This window comes from Canis lupus, chromosome 16 (genome assembly GCF_011100685.1).
Source record: "Canis lupus familiaris isolate Mischka breed German Shepherd chromosome 16, alternate assembly UU_Cfam_GSD_1.0, whole genome shotgun sequence".
Lineage (NCBI taxonomy): Eukaryota > Metazoa > Chordata > Mammalia > Carnivora > Canidae > Canis > Canis lupus.
The window spans coordinates 33,989,350-34,013,829 of NC_049237.1; the positions used below are offsets into that span (position 1 = coordinate 33,989,350).

Here is a 24,480-nt window from a genome sequence, read left to right on the forward strand (position 1 = left end):
AAAAGCTAATTGTTAAAAAAAAAAAGAAAGAATTTGTTTTGACATAATTCTTTATCAGAAGCCTCATAATCATCCAATGAAACAGACTACGAGATACAATCCAGGTTAGTAGAAAAGATGAATGTTCACAGGAAAAATCTGAAATCTAACTTCCAACAGACTCTACAGGTTCCAGAGCAGCTTTCTATATTTGGGAGGCAGATAAAAGAAAAATACTTTGGCTGGGTCACTAATCTCTTAATCTACGTCCTAGCCCCAATATCCTTGTTCCTCTAAATGGGGAGGCAAAAGGGCTAAATCTGGTAGGCTCAGCATGACTTCTACCCCCAAATCTCCCTACTCTGTTTTTGGCATCTGATGTTATTTCAATAAGGGAAAAGCCAAATGCTAATGTGATTAAAATAATATTTCAAATAAATGTACATCAATAATCAGGAAAAAATAACAAGTTTCATTTTTTCCTTTACTGACAGGTAAAATTGGTTACCCCCCCACAGACACACAAAACAAGGCTTTAGGCACCTGATACAGATTTCCGAAATAAAAGGCTGGGAATAGAAGACAAATTCACTACTTTCACTCGACATATATTTTCTTTAATATCCTTCTCACAGCTACTTCAATTGTCTAAATAATGTAAGGAATTCTAATTAATCAAATTTCATTAGGTTATCTAGGATATGTCCATACACAAATCTAACTGAAGTACAGAATTTGACAAATTAGTTTTGGGGGGTATTTATAATAGAATTTGTTTTCATTTTCATAAACTACATAAACTGCCATATGCTCAAAGCCAATATTAACTATGTCTATGAAAGAAAAAGAATACCCAGGCTATATATTTAATCAGTAGGTGTTAGAGGTAAAATTTAAGTTGACATTCCACACAAAAAGCTAAATAGATGGACTACATTTCCCTTTCACTGTTATTTAAAAAAAAAAAAAAAATCACTTCTCTGATAAGGTTTATGAAAAAACAAAGGAAATAGAGCACAGATTTTAAAAAGTAACCTTGTATTAGAATTTATAAGTTTAAAAACTACAGCATTTTAGTATTAGAATATGTAACTTGAACCACAGACAATGCATGAAAATTCTACAAATAATTAATACCTTGGTATTAGTGCCTACTTCTTCCCTACTTCTTTTAGAACTTGAACAGTTCTCTTCAGAATTGGGGAAATATCTCTTTCTGTTGGAAGCACATGAAAGCCCGTCTGACAACAGTCTGTTGTCAGAGTCTTTTTCCAGGATCTCAATTACCATGTGGATAAGGTACGTGTCAATGTTTTCAGGAACCAGCTTTCTAATTAGTTTAATTTTATTTATATCTGTAAAGGATGAAAAAAATATGATTTAAAAATAAATTACAGAGAACATTTTAGTAAACCTATGAACTAGAAATAGTGAAATATTTTGTAGAAAGGAAGGTGTGCAAAGAAAATGTCCCTCTTCCAAATGCCTAGAGCCCTACAAACAGAAATTAAGTAAAGCATTATTCCCCCCAGCCCCCCACCCCTGCACCACCTGCAGCCTTAGCCTCCAAGACTTAAAGTCAGGTCAGTGCCATTGACTTGGCATAAATTATGTTTCAAACTGCTTTCTGTGAGGTGCCCTGAGAACCAAAAACCACCCTTCATAGAATTGTTTCTAAATTATGCTTTTTTTTTATTGTTTCTAATTATGCTTCAAATCCTAAATATTTATTACAATTATTTTCTGAATAGAACTTATTCTTATAATAGAAGCTAATCACACTTGTAAATAAGATGCTAATTTTTAAAAGATCCTTTCAATGGATATTATAATATAACAAAACATATCAATTATTTAAAATGCATATTGTCTAAATGAGTTTTCTGGGAAAGAAACCTCTTATTTTCACAGTCAAGGAATTTTGAATTTTTGTAACTAACATAACTGATTCAGACTGTGTATCTTCACACCTTTTACAAATTATTTAGCAATCTCCTACAGACCACTACTTAATTTTCAAACATTTCCAACATCACATTCATCTGGAATGCTCTAGAGTATCATAAAACTAAGCAGCTTAAAATCTATTATAAAACTGGTATCAAACATTTCTGACACCCAATTCAAATTGATAATCAGAATCTAAGTATTTTTAAATGCCACCTTGAAAGGGTGGTCTTTCAATTATTCTAGTTTTCTAGGTTTATATTCTCCTTTCTTCCAAAGATCTTATCTTGCTACTCCTGAATTTCAAAAAAGACCTTGCAGTTAAAAACAAAACAACAAGACAAAACAAAAATAGGTGTCTGGGTGGCTCAGTAAATTAAGTGTCGGTCTTTGGCTCCAGTCATGATCCCAGGGTCCTGAGATCTCAGCGAGAAGCCTGCTTCTCACTTTGCCCCTTCCCTTGCCTGTGCTCTCTCATGGGCTGTCAAATAAATAAAATCTTTAAAAAAAACAAATGCCAGCAAGAGAAGGTTACACAGCTAATAGAAACTAGGATCATGAGGTATCTAACTATTTAGCTTTTACTTTTTGTGACTTTAAAGTATTAAGATGCAAAACTGATTCTAATCAAAATCTTGAAAAGATTACCTCTAAATGTAATAAAATTAGCAATATGACTATCCTATCTATCAACCAACCAAAATTCTATTTGTCCTTCAGTCATTATACCAGCCAAATACCATAGAAATTTAGCTAATTTTACTACTTCATTAATTTCTTCATTGTGTCTTCTTTTTTATGTGTCTATCGAAACTTACAGTTCCCTTTCTTTTGTCTTCAATTTTTCTTTGACAACAAAATGTTCCAAAGAACATATTACACATATTTTGCGATATTTCTAGATTCTTAGAAGTGGGATTTCTGACTAAATACATTTTACGTTTTGGCAGGTATTGCCAAAATTTCCTCTATAATTGTGCTTTTTTTTTTTTAAGATTTTATTTATTTATTCAGGAGAGACACAGAGAGAGAGGCAGGGACATAGGCTGAGGGAGAAGCAGGCCCACTGTGGGGAACCTGATGCGGAACTCGATCCCAGGACCCTGGTATCAGGACCTAAGCCAAAGGCAGGCCCTCCACCACTGAGCCACCCAGGCGCCTCTATAATTGTGCTATCTGATACAATAAGCACTAATCACATGTACTGAGCACCTGAAATGTAGCTAGTATGGCAAAGGAACTCAATTTTAAGTAATCCTAATTAATGTAAAATTAAATTTAAAACCTGATACTTGATTCAGTTATTGAAAAAAATTTTAAGTGTGTTTGGAACACACTGAAAATCTTCATTTACTTTATTCAATTGTAAATTTTACAAAAGCTAAATACCAATCAAATATTTTCAATTAAAATTTAGCATAAGAATTGAGATATGCTGTAAGTGTAAAATACATACCTGATTTTAAAGGCTTAGTACAAAAAAATACACAAAAGATCTCATTAATAATTTTACACTGATTATGTTGAAATAACAGTTTTAATATACTGGGTTAATTAAATATATCATTAGAATTAATCATATCTGTTTATTTTCATTTTTTTAATTTACATTTTTACTTTGTTTTTTAGTTTTTTAATTATTTAAGGAGAGAGAGCATGCATATGCGTGCACATGAGTGGGATACAGGCAGAGGGTGAGGGGGAGAGACAATCTCAAGCAGACTCCAAGCTAAGCAAGGAGTCCAGCATGGGCTCAATCTTAGAACCCTGAGATCATGACCTGTGCAGAAACCAAGAGTGGGACACTTAACCAACTGAGCCACCCAGGCAACCCTTTTTTTTTTTTTTTTTTTTTTACTTTTTTAATGTGGCTACTAGAAAATTTTAAATTGCATACTCTGGGTAACATGTAGACTTCTTGAATCTCTATGCTGTACATCTCAAAATAATTGTAACATGTGTGCCAACTATATTTCAATTAAGAAATTTGTTTTAATTTAAAGATAAAATAAAATTACATATATGGTTTATATCATATTTCTTTTTGGATAATGCTCTAGAAAAAAACATACAAATTTTCCTGTACTCTAGCAACTACACAACTATATTATAATAAATTCGTTTTCTTCTATAGGTATTTAGACACTGGATAAATAAACTATATATCCTTGATTTCATTATACTGTAAATGTAAATTTTACAAGCCAATTTTTTGGAAACATAGTTCAATAATCTTGAGCTATTATAGCATCATGGGTTCAATGAATTATTTTGAAAGGAAAAATGAAATATTTGATTCCATTGAAACAATCTGTTCCTAAAATTAGGATGTCTTCTTTTCATGGAATTATGATAGGTAACATTTGCTTATGGCTTTAAACCACTGTTAATAATTTAATAAATGTACAAAGTTATTGTACATAATTTGAATATAATTTCTAGATATAATTAGAAAATCCATGTATTCACTTATACATTTCTGTAAGTACCCTCTATATTTTTATCTTAAAGTCATCCTACAATATACATATGCAAAAAGGGGGCATCTAGCATTAAAGATGTATCTTATCCTGTCCTAACTTTCCAGTCAAGTAAGCACCGAAAATTTCTATTAGAGAATAATGAAGACTGGCTGCACTCCTTCAGTGCTTTATTTATTTATTTATTTATTTTCCTTCAGTGCTTTAAAAGAGATCATATAAATCCTATTTTTGTGGCAGGTCCCTTGGAAGCCACCCTTAATTTTCTAGTTACATGCACATAAAAATGGAAGAATGAAAGTATTCAAAATATTACCCAGACACCTCATTAAATGCCTTGCTTAATTTATCATTAAGCATAGTTAGAATTTCAACTCCATAAAAGAAGCTTAAAATTATATAAACATGGATAAACTAAAGGATTAAAAAGTTATAGAATTCCTTTAAATAATAAATTATAAGGACAAAACCTACTTAGCAAATAAGACAGCATGAAAATATTACATATGATTGCTCAATTCACAAATACCTATTTTTAGGTATAAGATTATGCCATAACAAAACAAAAAATTCCCATTTCAGAATCTTGCAAAATTTAAATCAAATTTATTCATTAAAACACCAAATTATGTGATATGGTCAAAATTGAATAAGAAAATGAAAATGCCATATTTGAATCATTAATGTACTAAGTATATCTTCATTTCTTATTATAAATTTGTAACTCAACAATTTTTCTCAAATAGGAGAACAAATAGTATTTTATCAAGGAAAAACAAGAACTCAAAATTAAAATTTCACATCAATAAATGTAATCTTACATACTATAAATATACAATCTAAAGAAATAAAATTTAGAGCTCATAGTTCTTATAATCTTAACTTTCTCAATTTTGGCTTTGGAAGAGAACTACAATAATATATATTTTTCATATTATATAAACAACCTACATACAGTATATTGACAGAAAAAATGAATTAAGTATTTAATAAGTATTTTTTAAAGTGTTCTCCCTTCTTTCAACTTAGTACTTATCTCTAAATGAAAATTAATTTGCTATTTTCAGTATATAATGGTAAAGATAAATGTTTTAAATAATGTTTTAGTCACTAATGATTACAGATGCTTCTCTTGTCTCTGATATTTGTTGTATCAAGGCTGCGCAATTTTATACTGATGTTTATATATTGTTTGACTTCAATATTTCTTAATTTTAAAAGTTGTCTAACATCAGAAATTAAAATTGCTGAACTCAGAATGTAGGAAGACTATAGATAGAGAATATTAAAGGCACTATACATAAAAATATGTTAAACTGAATATAATTAAGTATATTTTACTCATCAATTAATGGTTTATATACCCAAATCCTACATCAGGATTAGAAACTGCATATTTTGGGGCGCCTGACCAACTCTTGATTTTCAGCTCAGATCATGAGCTCAGGGTCCTGGGATTGAGCTCTGCCTTGGGCTTCCCCCTCAGTTAGGAATCTGCTAGGAATTCTTTCTCATCCTCTGCCTCCCCCCACCCCCCACCCCTACCCCTGGCTCGTTTGTACACTTTCTCTCTCATTCTCTCTCTTTCATTCTCTAAATAAATAAGTAAATAAAATCTTAAGTCAAGAAAGCACTTGCATATTTCTTTCTTTAAACAGTTGGCAGTACACTTTAACGTGGTATAGTTAAAAGAAAAACTTGCTTAGTCATTAATCTTCACATGATATTAACAGAATCTGTAACTCTCTTGGCCTCAAATTCCTATCTCTGAAACAGGGTAGGATTAGGAAAGTGAAAATTTAATGATTTCCAATTTCCTTTTCAAATCTAAAATCCTATAACTTTACAACTATATGATTTGGAAAGCAACTTAGCAACATTTGGATTCCTCACCATGGTCAAATAAAATAGATTGTTAATAATTGACTAAATAATAGAACCTTATATTTTCCTCCATAATTTCCTCTTGCCAATAATGAACTGAAATTAGAACATCGATGTTATGTTACTCAAGAATATTTTCCCAAGAATTCTTCAGTTCTTGGAAAAAAATATTTATAACAAGCCTGAATTATTAAAGTTCTAAGGCTCTATAAAGTTGTTTTGAAACCTCTCTTCTTGTATACTTATTTATTAATTTCCTATTTTCTTCATTAGCTACTAAAAAGAGTAGAGTATAAAAGTAATCATATTTAGATTTAAACATTTTATTTATTTGACAGAGAAAGAAAGATCACAAGCAGAGGGAGCGGGCAGACAGAGGGAGAGGGAGCAACAGACAGAGGGGAGGGAGAAGCAGGCTCCCTGCTGAGCAAGGAGCCGAGATGCAGGGCTCAATCCCAGGACCCTGAGATCATGACCTGAGCTGAAGGCAGGTGCTTAATCAACTGAGCCACCCAAGTACCCCTAGAGGGTATTTTTAAGAAGCACTAAGATCTTACCACTTACTTCTTCACTCATCATCAACATTATAATCACCATCACTGCCACCACCACCATCTATAAAATACTTACCAGTGCCAGAGCATTCTGTTCAGTATCCAATTATTTCTCACAATTTTCTAAGAAGCAATATTATCCTGTCCTGTTTTAGAGATAAAGAAACTGAAGCGTGGGGGAGATTGGGCAATTTGCCCAAGGTCATAGAACTTGGAAATGGTACAGCCTATATCAAAATAAATCAGCTGTTACCAGAGCCTTTGCTCTTACTGACTAGGCTAACACATCCATCAATCTTCAGGATTTAAGGAAAGCAGCCAACAATAGCAAACACAATTGTCAATGGTTGGGGGGTAGGGGGAGCTTCCCCAACTTTTTCAGAGAATACTGCCTACTATCCAACAGCTCATCAAAAGACAGACTTTAAGTTCTGTATTTACACATACGTAAAGAGGACTCACACCTAAGTTACTTTGGATGTTTTAACACAGTCCAGATGGCCTAAAGGTTTTCAGATTTAGAAATCTAATTTAAGTTTAACAGACGTACCTTAACCATGTTCATAAACTATCAATTCACTGATTTACAATTATGAATTTACAGTTATCACATAGAGAAGTATCCAGGTTAGCATGACTAGTGCATTCTTTCCCTGTAGACAGATCTATATTAGAAATCAAATTATAACCAGGAAGTGAGGAAGTGATATAGAAGCAGAATTAGTTGAAGTGTTTTCCTCAGATAAGACCTTGGCGTAACTTAACAACAGGCCCTTAGGATACTTGAAGTAGTTGGTCAGGATTAGAAATTGTATATTCTTTCTTTTAAATAATTAGCAGTACAATTTTAATATGGTTAATAAAAAGAAAAAATTTGTGGGCGCCTGGCTGGCTGAGTTAGGAGAGCATGGGACTCTTGAGTTGTAAATTTGAGCCCCACAGAGAGATTGAGCAGAGAGATTATTCAAAAGAAAGAAAAAAAAGAAAAGAAAGAAAAGAAAAGAAAAGAAAAGAAAAGAAAAAAAAGAAAAGAAAAGAAAAGAAAGAAAAAAAAAGAAAGAAAGAAAGAAAGAAAGAAAGAAAGAAAGAAAGAAAGAAAGAAAGAAAGAAAGAAAAAGGAAGGAAGGAAGGAAGGAAGGAAGGAAGGAAGGAAGGAAGGAAGGAAGGAAGGAAGGAAGAAATTTGAATAAATAACGTTTTAAGAAAAAAGAAAAAAAGAAAAATTTTAGTTCCCTGGGAATAATTTTGATGACCATTGCCTAGGACTTGCCTCTTTCTTTTTTCCACTGCTTCTACAGTTGACAAATGGAACTGATGAAGGTGTTCTTTGTTTAGACCTCAGTCAAGTCTTCCTAAAGCCTAGAATTAATGCTCTTTTTTTTAATATATATATTTTAAAGATTTTATTTATTTAGAAAGAGAGTATGAGCAGGGGGAGGGGCAAAAAGAGAGGGAGAAAGAATCTCAAGGAGACTCTGTGCTGAGGGTGAAAGCCCAACCGTGGGGCTTGATCTCAGGACCTTGAGATCACACCCTGAGCCAAAATCAAGAGTTGGTTGAACTCAGCCACCCAGGCGCCCCCATGCTGTCTTTTAATATCTTTGTTCTGACCAATTTAGGATAGTATTGATTGTGCCTTCAGAGAGTGATCTTATTTCCCTTACTTCTAAATTTTTGGGGAGGAAATGCCTAGTTGTTCCCAAGTGGGAAAGAATTTGAGTTAATAAAAATTTAAGTATTTGTATTGTAGTTTATAACGCTTTTTGTATGCCTACTGCTCTGTCCTTAGAGTTTGAAGATATTTATCAGATTTATTGAGTTGTAACACATCTAGTTTGTACATTTATGAAGGAAAAAATCCTCTGAGGTACCTCATCTTCAATTCTGTAAAAAGTAGGTAATTAAAAAATTCCTGCAGGGCAGGCAAAGGGGCTGAATCTTCATGAGCACAGCTGAGGTTCTGCAACAAAGTGACAACCCTTCTTTCTACAAGGGAGCCCAGAGACCTAGGACCATCCCTTTAACACCACGGCGACTGAGACCACTGATTATACTGGTTAGAAAGATGCCGTGCATGAGGCCTATCACAAGGAAAATCTGTAAAATTTAGGGAAAATTGAGAAGTCAATGAGCTATGGGAAATGAATATGGAAAAAAATGTATTTTTTCTTCAAGGTGTGAGACAGAAATTAGACAAGGATGAAAGCCCACTGTTTTGGGATGTGAATCATAATCTAAAGCTGAAAAGGAAAACAAGAATTTCTCAGATTCAGACTTTCCTCTGAGTTGATAATGGGAAGAATGTCAAAAACAATAAAAAGCATTAAAAAAGCAAGTTTTCCATCGTAGCATAAAGGGTTAATGTTGGTAAAGTGAAAATAACTAGTGGATGGCTTGTTTACTTCATCTGGGTTCAATGACTCAAGTCATTAAGGCTGCAGACTAGGGTCAACAATCACCTGAGTTGATGGGAGGGTTTCGGATAACATCAGTAATAATCTTCTGAACCTCTGGAGTCAGGCCTGCTCGCTCCATATCAAGTGGACAGCCAGCTTTCACTGCTTGGGTTAAGTGCATTCCAACTGCTGTGAGAGGCATAATCCTGTCCTCAGTTAAACTTATCTAGAGAAACAGGAGCAAAACAACCATGAGGTTTTAAAAGTTTGCACTGTACCGTATGTAAATAAGATGTCCAAAACCTTCAGGTAATAAATGTTCACTGAGAAATAAACAATGCACTGAACCTTCACTTAAAAATTTCATTTTTACTATTTCTTTAAAACTACCCACATTATAGAGCTCCACAGGTTCTACCTTTTATATACACACTATACTGAATAAAACAAAATCATCCAGCTTTAGCTGGATCATCCCTCTCTGGTCACTTTAAAAACCTATTAGTGCCACAGACTAATCATTCTGTGCAAGTCTAATAACTGCCACAGCCTTTTGAAAATAGAGTAAATGACAATCCAATATTCTATATAATTGAACTGACACATGGTACTCTAGTTCTGTGAATTTCCAAGAAGACAAATCCTAAAATGCTTAGTGATATATAAAGTTCCAGATGCATTCTATAAAAGGCTCTTGAGAAAATTTTAACAGGGTGTTTCATATTGGCTCTACTCATAATATAATAACCACAATTTAGCAAAGGCTGTCATCTCTTACCTAGCATTAAACTTAACATGAATTGTTTTAAATTTAGGACAGTGTTCAATATTTATGTAGCTTTTTAAACAAATGTAGCTCCAAACCCATTTAAGATGTGTATTAGACAAAATACTATTTTAAACATTCAGAAAGTTTAAATATTAAGCTCTAAATTATTTAATGATACTCTCTTTTAATATATCTTGGACGTCTGAATTTGGACTATATTTATGTGAATGTTGATACTTCCATAGAACAGAGCATTTAAAGCAATATTTTCAGCCTTCAAAGGTAGGTTTTAAGTTACTTTCATTAAATGTCTAGCCTTTTCTACTACATAATATGCACCATGTGTGCATAATATCAGGGTTATTTGATACCAGGCATCAAATTACCTAGAACTAATTGTATTATTGCTCCCAATTAATTAGTCCTTAGGCATGTTTAATTTTGTGGTTAACAGGCACAGTCCCTCTCAGACCCCTGGGAGGAACATATAATTATAACATGATATTACACAATAATATACAACAAAATAATACCAAAGATATCAATGGAAATATATCACTCCACATTTTTAACCATGAATATATAATACATGAAACCATGTATCATGGCTGAGTATTACAATGTACTTTATTCAAAAAATTTGGAGGCTATACCAAATTTTCTTAGTACTATATTCATTTATACCATATATATATATGTGTGTGTGTGTGTGTGTGTGTGTGTGTATATATATATATATACAGGGTCATATATATATACATTGTCAAATTACGTGTATATATAAGCATATATTTTTAACACATACATGGAAGTTATTATTTTCATAAGACTGAACTTAAAATTTATATTTATCATGTAATTTGCTTCAAAAATAGTGCAATGGAATTATTTGGTTTCTTCTGTAATGGCTTTTGTACTTTTACTTTTAGAAATTTGACTGTTTAATTAGAACATCTATTAAGTGATGAAGACAAGCTATGGACTATTTTTCTTATTTATACTGGATTTTAACCATAATAAGAAGTATAATATAGCCTCATGAATAGAGGCTATATTCATTCATTCACACAGAGAACAGGAAAAGCAGGCACTGGACCATATAGCCTTTTCCAAATCAATTTAATGACAGAATAAGAATTCAAATTAGCTAAGCCTTGCTGGAAGCCTAATTCTGTCCCTATTCCACTAAGATATACTCTTCATTTTATATATTAAAAAAAACTTCAATAGCCTTAAGGATTGAGGCCAGAACAGTGAAGAAACATTAAGTGTGGCCATTTTTCATAGTAATTAAGATGTTTTTCAAAGACCATCAGGCATGGTTTAAAAAAAACAAAATAATAGTAGAGGATCTAGAGTGAAAAGCAAGCTGGGTCTTGTTGGGGGTTTTTTGGGGGGGATTTTTTTTTTTTTTTTTTTGGTAACTTATTTCTAGCTTCTTGGACATCCTTCCAGTGATAGTCTATGCATTTTTGTATACATACACAAAAATATGTCATATATAAACATGCACATATACACATGCATATATACACATACACATTTATGTTTTTCATACTGCTTTCCATCTTCCCTTTCTTTACTTAAACGTATCTTGGAGATTATTTCTTATCAGTACATATGCTAACAGTTTTTAAATTATTAATCCCAATTAAAAAAAATAGAGTCTTATAATACGGCTGCTCTAATATATCCCTATGCTCTATGTTTAATAGTACCTCTGATACAACCTCTACAAAATAGCCATGGCCAAAGTATACTTGTTGTTTTCACTAATTGACAAAGGTAGGCTTGGCAGAAAAAGAAAATGACATTCTAGCTTAAAATTAAATATAATATGAAACAATATAAAACATTGTAAGATTGGAATAAACTTATCCCAAGTCACAACTTTACTATTTGAAAAGCTAATAAAACACATGTTTAGATAAACTTAAAATCCCCTCTAACTTGAAAGTAAAACATTTACCAAAGACATCTTCTTTTCTTGGAATAAGGAATACGTGATGGCCGCAGACTGTGAAAGGGAACATGTTTCATTTTCCTCCACCACACTGTTCCTTGGTTCTTCCCAAGGTTTTGTACTTGAAAAGAGGTCTGACTACAAAATATTAAATGTAACACAAATGATCAATAATTATATGAATATAATGATAGAGTATCAGTATGATCATTAGGCATTAGGGAAAAAAACACACAAATAAAACCTCTAAGGAACAGTTAAAAATTCCCTTTTTTATGAAAAGCTGGAAAAGGTGTGGGTTCTTTTATTTGTTTTTTACATATTGATTTATAAAGGTAAAATAAAGCTAGAGGGAATACGTTTTTAAATAAAATATCTGTAATGGCAAACATGGTTATAAAACTAGAAATGTCTAGTTTCCCCTTTAGCCAATAAAGAGAGAATACAAAATGAACTACAAAATTGACCACTCCGACTCTAAATTAGTCCCTTAATCCCTGGAAGTGAATACCAAATGCATGAATAAACCAAATTAATACTCAAATTTAGATACCATAGCCACAAATTCTGCTAACATTTTGTAAGTAAATATATCACTATATACATATAGTTTAAAAAAATACATACAAACTGGCTCTAAACTTGAAGGATCATGTAAATTCTTAAATATGGTTACTTAAGAAACATTTAGAAGAGAAAAAATGCAGAAAGGATTGAAAAATGAGATTAATGAAGAAATACTGGAATTTTTTAAAAGCCTGAAATAAAGACCAAGTGAGAGTTATGATAGAATTATATGATGTATAATTTGCATAGATATATGAACGTTTCCTCCATGAAAACTTTGCCTTTGAAAACATAAGTACCAATACTAAATTAAAAGAATTAAATCCAAAAAAATAAAATAAAAAATAATTTTTTTAAAAAAAGGATTAAATCCAACAGAACTTGGCTTATTCTAACCCACAGCAGTCCATTTCTGCACTAAATAAATGAGTCTACAGATTAGTTCACAGGAGACAACTGCAGTTTGGTGAAGACAGAAGCCAGACAATACCACAAGATGTAAGGTCATTGTTTCTAGGCATCTCTAAATTTTCAAGGAAGAATATTTTTTATTAAATGAAGTGTTTCTGAGAATTTAACACTCAAATCTGGCCCTAAGTTCCCAGGAATGCTTAAAAATCAGACTCCACATTGAGGGGGGCACTTGGTGGGATAAGCACTCGGTGTTATGCTAAATGTTGGCAAATTGAATGCCAATAAAAAAAAATTTTAAAAAAAATCAGACTCCATTAACCAAATTCCTCAGTATGTCAGTATCATCTGATAGCTGAAGGCAACAATGGGACACCTTGATGCCAAGTTCTTAAATATGTGACCACTGTGAATTATTCTGGCAAATCCATGAAGATTTTATTATTTATGGGACAAAATCTTGATATCATCTGTAAACATGAGACTAAAGGGTTTAGGAACATCCAAAACACTAAGCAAAGTAACATGAGAGCAGTAATCTCAAGAAGGAAGGGCTAGAATGTGATTCTAATTAAACAAAATCTAATCAAATCATAATCTATGTAGATAAAAGACGATGTGAACAGAGACTGATCAATTACGGAAACATAAATAGAAAAGGCAGAAGGACAAAAGTAGGCAGTACCTATCCAAGCACTGTTCAGATGAGAAGACGTCTTGGCTAACTAGATTTGAATATTACAGTTTCCCTGGCAAGCAATGTATGACAATGCCTAATCTGCTTTGATGTCAGACTACTTCTGACACTATCAGAATTCCCCTTGTTCTATTCCAGGCTCACTAAGCAACTGTCAGATAACCCGCCTTCCCAAATACCTTCTTCTTCAACAGGAGAGAACACACTGGTTGGGTCAATGAAACTTCCCAATTATATTTCTTACTATAAATGAATGAATTTGCATTCCAATGTAACCACTTATATTTACATATGCACGTATGTATACATAAAACCAAGCTCACAATTTGGTGTATGTGCTTGGCTGAGGTGCAATGGGGCAAAGCTCCATCTGTGGGATTATGACCAACGCCTCTAAATCAGAATCCCGCCCAGGCGGAACCATAGGGCACCACAGGGCACTGCCTCGGAGCCTCAGATGGCCTTGGCTGGCGGCTCCCCTGCCGTCCCCACCTGGCATGTCCCCCCCTCCCTCCCCCCCCGCGGAACCAGAGTCGGGGTAAATAGGCCCTGGTCCTGGGAAATGGGCACGGCCAGAAAGGGGGCCGCCCCCTTGCCCATCACGCAACCCACGTTGGGGAACCTGGTGCTAAACCACTGTAGAGGACCCGCTTCTGGGTCGGGGTTTCCTATGAAGCAGCGCAGCTCCCCCCCTGCGATCTATTGAAAGTCAGCCCTCCACACAAGGGTTTGTAAAACACAAACAAACCAAGCTCAGAGAGAAGGGTAATGCAAACCTACTCCCCAAAACACAACTATTCTGTGACAAGACAATTCAGACCTTTAAGATAAGGATGAGGACTGAACCCCTGGCCTAGACCATGGTGAATGCCAAAGTGTGAGTAGCCAGCTATGCTTCTCCAGAAAATATACACTCTGTTTTGATGCATGTTTTTTAAAAACTACAATACATAACTATTCTGAAGCTCTTAAACAGAAAAACAAAAACAAAAACGTGCCATCCAGGCACCCCTTAAGCAAATATCTTAAAAGGTTAATGAAAGTGTGAATAACAAAACTGGGTTAAAAAATATATGTTTGTGGGATCCCTGGGTGGCGCAGCGGTTTGGCGCCTGCCTTTGGCCCAGGGCGCGATCCTGGAGACCCGGGATCGAATCCCACGTCAGGCTCCCGGTGCATGGAGCCTGCTTCTCCCTCTGCCTGTGTCTCTGCCTCTCTCTCTCTCTCTCTCTCTCTCTCTCTTTGTGACTATCATAAATAATAAATAAAAAAAAATAAAAAAAAAATAAAAAAAATTAAAAAAAAAAAGAAAAAAATATATGTTTGTTAATTTATTTACTTAAGGGACGCCTGGGTGGCTCAGCGGTTGAGTGTCTGCCTTTGGCCCAGGGCGTGATCCTGGAGACCTGGGATGGAGTCCCACATCAGGCGCCCTGCATGGAGCCTGCTTCTCCTTCTGCCTGTGTCTCTGCCTCTCTCTGTGTGTGTCTGTCATGAATAAATAAATAAAATCTTTTTAAAAAAATTTATTTACTTAATATATTTTTTCAATATACAAGAGTCCAGGCATAATTCCTAACCACAGAAATTAGCAGTCATTTTCTGCATCCAGAAAGTTCAAAAAGGTTTCGAACCTCTCCTTCGGGGCATTTATCTTTTGCCCTATTTCAGTTTCTTCTTCCGAAGAGAAGTTGGGAGGAAAATTTCTTTCATTATTAAGTAATGCCATTAGTTCATGAAAGAAGATCCTACTGTGAAGCATCCAAAGAGAGAAAACGTATTCAAATACTGCTGATAACTATGATATTCTTTATCAAACCACTAAAAAATTATAATCTCCCTTTCAAAATTTCCAATGTGAAATATGTAGTTTTTACATAATATCTAAGAATAAGAAAAAGAAATGTAAAGTTGCCAAAGATATTCTATCACAAGAGGGAAATATAACATACAATAAAACAGAATGATTCTTAAACTGGGATCCAAATGTGCCTGATCAAAGCTTATAGGAAATTCTTAGAAGTAAAAACAACCCTTTAATATTGCCTTCCATATTTTTAACTCTTCCAACTTTTTATACTCACTCCATATCTTTTATCTTTTTTTTTTTCAGATTTACTTATTCATTTATTTGAGAGAGAGAGAGCATGAGTGTAAGCAGGGGGAAGGGCAGAGGGGTAGAGAAGGTGGGGGAGAGAGAGAATCCCATGCAGACTCTGTGCTGAGTGCAGAGCCCACACAGCTCAATCTCAGGACCCGATGACCTGGGCCAAAATTAAAAGTCAGATGCTTAACCAACTGAGCCATCTAGGTGCCCCTATCTTTTGTCTTTCTAATTAATCTACTGTTTCCTTAATTTGGGGAAGTAAAGTATCCTTCCGTTGTGTAGGTGAGGAAATGGAAACTCGAGGAACACATACATTCAGAGTCAGGCTCCCTGCTCAGTGGGGAGTCAGCATGTCCCTCTCCCTCTGCCCCTCCTCTCCACCCGATTGTGCTCTCTCTTAAATAAAATAAATAAGGGGATCCCTGGGTGGCGCAGCGGTTTGGCGCCTGCCTTTGGCGCAGGGCGCGATCCTGGAGACCCGGGATCGAATCCCACGTCGGGCTACCGGTGCATGGAGCCTGCTTCTCCCTCTGCCTGTGTACACTCTGCCTCTCTCTCTCTGTGACTATCATAAATAAATTATAAAAAAAAAATAAAATAAAATAAATAAAATCTTAAAAAAAAAAAAAAAAAAAAAGAAGACATTCAGCTTCCCCAGGGAGACTATGATGGAATTAAATTCCTGATTCCCTGATTCGGAGTCCAGTAGACTTTCTACTACCTCACAATGCCTCACCTTCTATGTTGGGGTAAAAATGGAGTCTACAGATGCAGTTTAAAGAAAGAAACTCAAAGTATCCTTGTGGAAATGACCAATTATGGTGGAGCAAGAATAATAAAAGGATAGGAAGAAAATGCTATCAAGACTAACGAGAAGAATACGTATTCTACTTAATATCAAAAGACAGCATGACTGGAAGGAAAGAGTAATTAGGGAACAAAATGAATAATATAAAAAAGAAAGTGGCTGGGCTCGGTGCCAACTGATAGCAAGGATAACTTTGCAGCTTTAATTTCTACCTCCATTTGAAAGTAAAATAACTTATCAGCCTAAAACACTACTTTTTCAAATTTAAAAATAAAACCATTCAACAGAATAGAAAGATATGAGCAGCCTAGACAACTACTTAAGCATCATCTTAAAAATTAGATAACTAACATTCTGTTAGTTAGTTATTTTTGTAATAATTTTGTTATTTTTGTAAGTGATTTACTATAGGAACAATCTGAATCGATTTTCTAAGTGTCCAGTGTGGAAATGAAAATACAACTGACCCTTGAAACAATATGGTTTGAACTAGCCAGGTCCACTTATAAGCGAATTTTTTTTCAAAAAATAGAGCACAATGCTATAAATGTATTTTCTCTTCCTTATGATTTTTGTTTTGTTTCAAGTTTTTATTTAAATTCTAGTTAGTTAACATATAGGTTTCAGTAGAATTTAATGGGCAGCTTGGGTGGCTTAGCAGTTTAGCGCCGCCTTGGGCCCAGGGCATGATCCTGGAGACCTGGGATCGAGTCCCGTGTCAGGCTCCCTGCAAGGGATCTGCTTCTCCCTCTGCCTGTGTCTCTGCCTCTGTGTGTGTGTGTGTGTGTGTGTGTGTGTGTCTCATGAATAAATAAATAAAATCTTTTAAAAAAAAGGTAGAATTTAGTGATTCATCACTTATATATAACAAACACCCAGTGCTCATCACAAGTGCCTTTCTTAATATCCATCACCCATTTAGCCCATCCCCCACCAACCTCTCCTTCAGCAACCCCTATGATTTTCTTTTTTTGTTGTTTTTAAGATTTATTTATTTATTTGAGAGACAGAGTGCACACAAGCCAGGGAGAGGGGCAGAGGGAAAGGGACAGAGATTCTCATGCAGATTCCAGGGTGAGCATGGAACCCAACTCAGAGCTTAATCTCATGACCCTGAGATCGGGACTTGAACTGAAATCAAGAGTCAGATGCTCAACTGACTGAGCCACCCAGATGCCCCTCCTCTTATGATTTTCTTAATAACATTTTCTTTTCTCTAGCTTACTTTAAGAATACAGTATATAGGGGCACCTGGGTGGCTCAGTCAGTTAAGCATCTGCCTTCAGCTCAGGTCATGATCTCAGGGTCCTGGAATCAATCCCCACATTGGGCTCCTGGCTTGGGTAGCCTGCTTCTGCCTCTCACTTTGCCTTTACCCCCAACACCACTCATGCTCTCTCTCTCTCACATAAAATCTTTTAAAAAAAAGAATACAGTAAACAAAACATATGTAACATACAAAATAAGTGTTAATCAACTATATGTGTTCTCAGTAAGGCTTCCAGTCAACAGGAAGATATTAGTAGTTCTGGAGGATTCAAAAGTTATACGTGCATTTTTGGCTGCATAGGGGTCAGCACCTCTAACCTCCCACACTGTTCAAGGGTCAACTATAAAGGGAGAAAATGCTGCTTTTGAAACATGTTTTTGAAATCATCGAAAAATGTTTATGTTCTCACAGTTCCTGCAAACCACAGTATTTTACCTGAACATTATTTATCTGACAGAAATGTTTGATGACTTCCAACAGAGGGGTCAGCATAGTAGCTTTGCCTTCAGACACACCATTGATCCTTTTCATATTTTCAAATGTAGTAGGTCTGTCATTTAAAAAAATTAAAAAGTCAAGAAACTACTAAAATATTATCACTCCAGCAACATGGCTGATGTTTAGCTTCAAAATCATATTCAATAAACATGTATTTTTTCCAACAACCAAAAACAACGTGTAATACATATAATCATGTTCTATGATGTCTCTCCTTGCTTTCCACCATTTAAAGATTTGCTATTTTAGCAACTTATGAATAAAAAAACACCTCCATTATCACCACAAGACACCGTACTAAAAGGTGAACAGGCCATTACCATGAAGAAACAGGCTAATGTTCTAGTCTATAACTGATCTCATCACTATTATTATTTTTATAAATATAAAAGGAAAAACTGTAAGGCTCTGAGGACAACCAACAAGCTAAGAAACTGAAAAGAAAATCTCATTCATTATTTACAAAGTACTTGCCTGTAACAATAAACATGCTAACTACCTTAGGCTTTTAACTCAATATTTCTTACAATATCAGTAACTAAAAGACTGTATGATGTCTATTTTCTAAAAATCTGCCAACCTAATTGTTAGTCCTTTTCTTTTAAATATCTTCACTAAATATTAAAGTGTGGATTTTGAATATTTATTTTTATTTATTTTTTTTAAATTTATTTTTCATTGGTGTTCAATTTACCAACATACAGAATAACCCCCAGTGCCCGTCACCCATTCACTCCCACTCCCCGCTCTCCTCCCCTTTTACCACCCCTAGTTCATTTCCCAAAGTTAGCAGTCTTTACGTTCTGTCTCCCTTTCTGATATTTCCCACACATTTCTTCTCCCTTCCCTTATATTCCCTTTCACTATTATTTATATTCCCCAAATGAATGAGAACATATAATGTTTGTCCTTCTCTGATTGACTTACTTCACTCAGCGAATATTTATTTTTAATAAAATAATTATTTTAAAATAAAAGCACTATATTATTAAAATTTCACACTGAAGTAACATCTTTTAGATGAAATTTAATGTCAAAAATAATTTTTTAAAAGAGTATAAAAGATGAATACAATTATCAAACAAATGTTCTTTGGAAATAATTTCTTCTAAATATTTATTGACCACCTCATATTTATTAGGCATTGTGCTAAGTGCTTTGGAAGACATAAAATGATGAGGAAAATAGTATATTTATTCAGAGCTTAAAATCTGGAAGATTAAAAAATATAAATAAATAAATAAATAAATAAATAAATAAATAAATAAATAAATAAATAAAATTTTAAAAAAATAAAATCTGGAAGATATAACATTAGGTATATTACCAATAATAACAAAAAAAATAAGTAAAGCATTATGTGAGAAGTGTGCAAAAAGCATCTTCTAAATTTACATTTTAAAGTCCTTTATGAATTCTAGAGAGAGGAATTACTTTGCTACTAAGAGCATGAAAGACTTCATGGAGAAGATAATTAATAAAGCCAGATCTTGAAGGATTTCATAGCAGGAGTTTTGGGGAATCAAGGAAACTGCAAGGCTAAAGTGACACTGTAAATAAATTCATGGAAGTTGAACAGGGTCTTCTTCACAAATGATCAACAGCAAGTAGTCAGATAAACCATTCAAAATTCTGCAACATGGATAGAAAGGCATGTGTAAATCCATAAATGAAGGGCCCTGAATTATAAGCAAAAGAAGTTAAGACAGTAGGGAACTAGTTAAGCAGAAGTATGATATGAGAAAGAGATTTGGTCTTATGCATCAGATGAAAAAATGACGGAGAGATAAGGAAAGAGTAACTAGTTAAGAGGTTTTTTCAATAGTCCAGCGGCAATTAATTGTCTGAACAGGGTGTCACAAAAAAGAGAGAGGACAGCATACATAGACACGTAAGGAACACTGAAATGAAAAAAGTCTCAAAACTATTTAAGAGTAAGACAGGGATCCATGTCAGAGAAGTGCAAATAACACCAGAGGTTTGTTTAAACGTGTCATTAGCCCCGGTAGCTCAGCAGTTTAGCGCCGCCTGCAGCCCGGGGCGTGATCCTGGAGACCCTGGATCGAGTCCCATGTCAGGCTCCCTGCATGGAACCTGCTTCTCTCTCTGCCTGTGTCTCTGCTCTCTCTCTCTTGCTGTGTCTCTCATGAATAAATAAATAAAATCTTTAAAATAAATAAATAAATAAAATAAACGTGTCATTAAGAACATGAAGGTATGAATTGACAAAAATAAGAAAACAAGAAAGAAGAGTTTTGGTAGAAATTAAGAAAAAAGAGTTTTGGTAGTTGCACAAAATGCACGCATGGAGGGTTTGTGGATAATGAGTTAGATTTTATATATTCTGACTTTGATGGCTGAACACAGTTGGTTTTCATTCACATAGAAATGGCAGACTACAGCTCGGTGAAGAGATGGTAGACAGTAGCTTCCCATGCTGAGGAGAATTACCTCAAGGATAGGACAGCTGGACCCTAAGTCATACTATCACTGAACAATCTATGTTACAAATCTATTCTGTTAGGAGAAAATAAGTTAGAACAGATGTCTGCACAGCTTACCTCATTTTGGCCATTTCCAATAGTATCTTATTTGTTGCTAGAATGGCTGGAGGAACATCCATTTTACCGGCATGTTTCTGCCTGGCTTCCACCAATATGCCATACAACACAGTCTGAACAAAGAACAGAAAAACAACTCAACATTTGTTGTTGCTGTTTTTTTTTTTAAATGTACTTAGAAAAATCCAGTCCTTTATTTTTAGATCTTCAGCTATTACATTTTCCCTTAGGATGAAAAATTAACTATATCTCAGACTCACAGCTAAAGAACAATTTTTTTAAATACTGGCAACGAAACTTTAAGCATGCATATGTAATCACAATTATCCTTTCAAACACTGACTTTTCACAGAAGTTGTACCTGAGTCTCCTGCTCTTCAGCTGAAATAACAGGTTCTGAAGACTTGTAAGATTTTCCTGGTGAGTGTACTATGATGCTAAAATATTTAAAAGAAAATAAATAAAAAGGCTTTTCTTTCTCCAAGTTCAGTTTTTATTTCACCCCCCAAATGAAAAGTACTGTTCCATGTCAATATCAACATTCATTCTTCATAATACCAGTGAAATAACTGTGATTTATACAACAGCCAAAATTTTAAACAATTTCAATCAAATGCATTCATTATAATGGTAAAATTAAAACTATAATTTGAATTCATCAAAATTTAGTATACTTAAAAACAGCATTTGCCCCATCTTCATCCTCAACCAAATTCTTTAAAATACATCTTTATACCGAAGATAACTTTTTTTTTTGACCAAGAGAGATACAATCTATGATTCTTCACTGTGACATCACTAATTTTTGGTTGGTGAGGAACACTAAAATAGGATTAATAAAACTGTTCATAATTTTCTGCAAGATCAAACAAAACTAAGCCAAAGGGAATAATTTCTCTTTTGATGTCACAAAAGAAAAATAAAAACCATGCAATTAGCAAACAACATGGAAGGTGCTAGGCAGCAAACTAGACAGAAAACCAATTTTTTTTTAAAGATTTTATTTATTTGACAGAGAGAGAGAGAGAACAAGCAGGGGGAGTGACAGATGCAGAGGGAAAAGCAGATACGGGGCTTCTCCCATAACTGAGCAGGGAGCCCGATATGAGGCTCAATTTCAGGACCCTGGGAGCATGACCAGAGCTGAAGGCAGATGCTTAACCGACTGAGTTACCCAGGAGCCCCTAGAAAACCAATTTCTACAATAAGTATTTCTCATTGATTAATTATAGAGAGGAAAAGATATAAAAATAAAATTGTATGTAATAGCCTATATAAAAGATGCCAAATTTAAATAAATCCCTCCTTTGGTAAGGAAAAGGGGGAACATGTTTGATACTTAAGAAATGTTTATAAATTTCTGTTGCAAGAATTCAAAATCTACAGTATAAAGTAAGATTTTCACAATTATCAAATCCTATCACTAAAATAAGTAGACTAAACCTGAGAAAAGGTAACTCCAGTTCAAAAAATTAGTAATATCAGGTTACTCAAGATAATCATAAATTTGTTTTAAATAATATATTAACCTTTATCACAGTATTTATAAAAGCCTCTATAATAATGTACTGTTTACAAAATGGTACTTTAAATTATTTCAAAAATAAATTTTATCATCACATATACTGGCAAAATATGGGTAATATAGCTCCAAAGCAGAAATATATATAGAAAACATTTAATAATAAGTGTTTTGCCTATGAATGCTATTATAAGTGTACAGAAAAAAAGTTCAAAATAACTATAATGAATATCATCAAAAAGTGGAGACATTGGGGGCACTTGGGTGGTGTAGTCAATTAAGCATCCAACACTTGATTTCGGCTCAGATCATGTTCTTAGGGTCGTGAGACTGAGCCCTGCATCAGGCTCCACACTGAGCACAGTCTGCTGGAGTTTCTCTCTCCCTCTCCCTCTGCTCCTCCCTGCCTTGTGCTCTCTTTTGGGGGGGGGGGGGGAGTGGAGATGTTCTATTCATGAAACAAGATTGCTATGTTAAAGAAAGAAGAAAAAGAACAAGAAATAATTATTTGAAATGAATGTTTCAATAACTAAAAATAAAATCTTACTAGATGGAAGGGAATATAAAGTCAAGGCACTCTCCAAGAAAGTTAAGCAAACAAAAGGAGATTGAAAACAAGAGAAAAGAAAAATGAGTAATAAGAACACTAAAACCCAAGCCAAAAAAACAAAAAAGACAATTACTAACATCAGGGAAAATTAAGATAGTGGTGGCCATAGCCACACAGTTTGGCTTAGTGGTATATATTTGTTTAAGTATAATAATGTAGAAAAAAAAAAGTATAATAATGTAGAAACAAATCGTTAATATGACCAAAACATGAAATATAATGTTTTGGACAAAGGGGGGAATTGAAGGAAGGGAAATGGGGGAAAGGCATATGGGAGATAAGCCCTAATCTGCCATTATAAATTTTGTTCATGGAACAAAAAAACTTCTAAAACTGATAGGTCCAAAAATAGTAATCTAAGCATGTCACTTAGAAATATGGAGGCAGGGCCACCTGGATTGGATGGCTTAGTTGGTTAAGCACCTGATTCTTGATTTTGGTTCAGGTCACCATCTCAGGGTTGTGAGACTGAGACCCCACAAGAGGCTCTGTGCTTAGTGGAGAGTCTGACAACTGAGCTTCTCTCCCCCTCTCCCTGTGCCCCTCCCCCTGCCAAAAACAAAAAACAAAAAACAAAAAACAAAACAAAACAAAAAAAAACAGAGGCAAATATCAGAGAGCCCAGCTGGAAGATTTGAGGATGACTGCTTCTACAGAACAGAGCAACATTTGGGAAGGTATGAACTCACATGCTTTGTTATATGCCATTAAGTACCAACTGAGTTTTAAAACCAATACATGAACTATTTTAATAAAAATTCAAATGAACTTTAAAATAATAGTTATTGACGTGTAAGCATCTTTCTCCCTTCTATACACTAAGCCCACATCTTAAAAATAATTTCTGGGCCACACCACAGGTATGAACCCAGTATGTCTATCATTCAACTTCTCATCCCCTAAATATCCAACCTTTCAAACCTGTGTTCCTCTTATGTTGCCAGTGAAGGGAATGGCAACACTCTAACCTGCAATCGGACAGGAACCTAAGTGTCATGTTCAAGTTCCCCACTTTCCTTAGTCCGCCTATCTTTTTAATCACTGAGTCCTAACAATTCTACCTCCTAAATATCTTACAGTTCTGTTTCTGTCCATGTCCACTGCCACTACCTTCATCTAAGTTCCCATCTTCTCTTGCAAATGCTACTGCAATAGGCCTCTTTATTTGTGTCTCTGCACTCTGATCCTCCGGCCTCCCATTCCCTCCAAGCCAGTCATCCATCAAGGGTCAGCACACTGCATGGGACAAATCCTTCTGTTCTGGTAAGGCTTCTAAGTTAAAGATGGTTTCTTACACTTTTAAACAGTTCAAAAAAATTTAAAAGAACATTTTGTGACATGTGAAAATTACATGAAATTCAAATTTCAGTGTCCATAAATAAAGTATTATTGGAACACAGCCACATTTATTTCTTCACCTATCAACGATAGCTGCTTTAGGGTTACAAGAGCAAAGT

General features: G+C 34.4%; 1 protein-coding gene across 5 annotated transcripts in view; it reads right to left on the reverse strand.

The window, feature by feature from the left end:
* The window catches only part of WRN (WRN RecQ like helicase), a 140,344-nt gene that overhangs the window by 7,421 nt on the left and 108,443 nt on the right, over positions 1–24,480 (reverse strand). For all 5 annotated transcript variants that reach the window (XM_038560158.1, XM_038560157.1, XM_038560159.1 and 2 more), the window contains 6 exons: positions 21,253–21,328; positions 20,892–21,004; positions 18,268–18,382; positions 11,979–12,110; positions 9,304–9,466; positions 1,117–1,334 (listed from right to left, as the gene is read on the reverse strand). In XM_038560158.1, the coding sequence (XP_038416086.1) occupies positions 1,117–1,334; positions 9,304–9,466; positions 11,979–12,110; positions 18,268–18,382; positions 20,892–21,004; positions 21,253–21,328 (817 nt within the window). The remainder of the gene's footprint in view (positions 1–1,116; positions 1,335–9,303; positions 9,467–11,978; positions 12,111–18,267; positions 18,383–20,891; positions 21,005–21,252; positions 21,329–24,480) is intronic.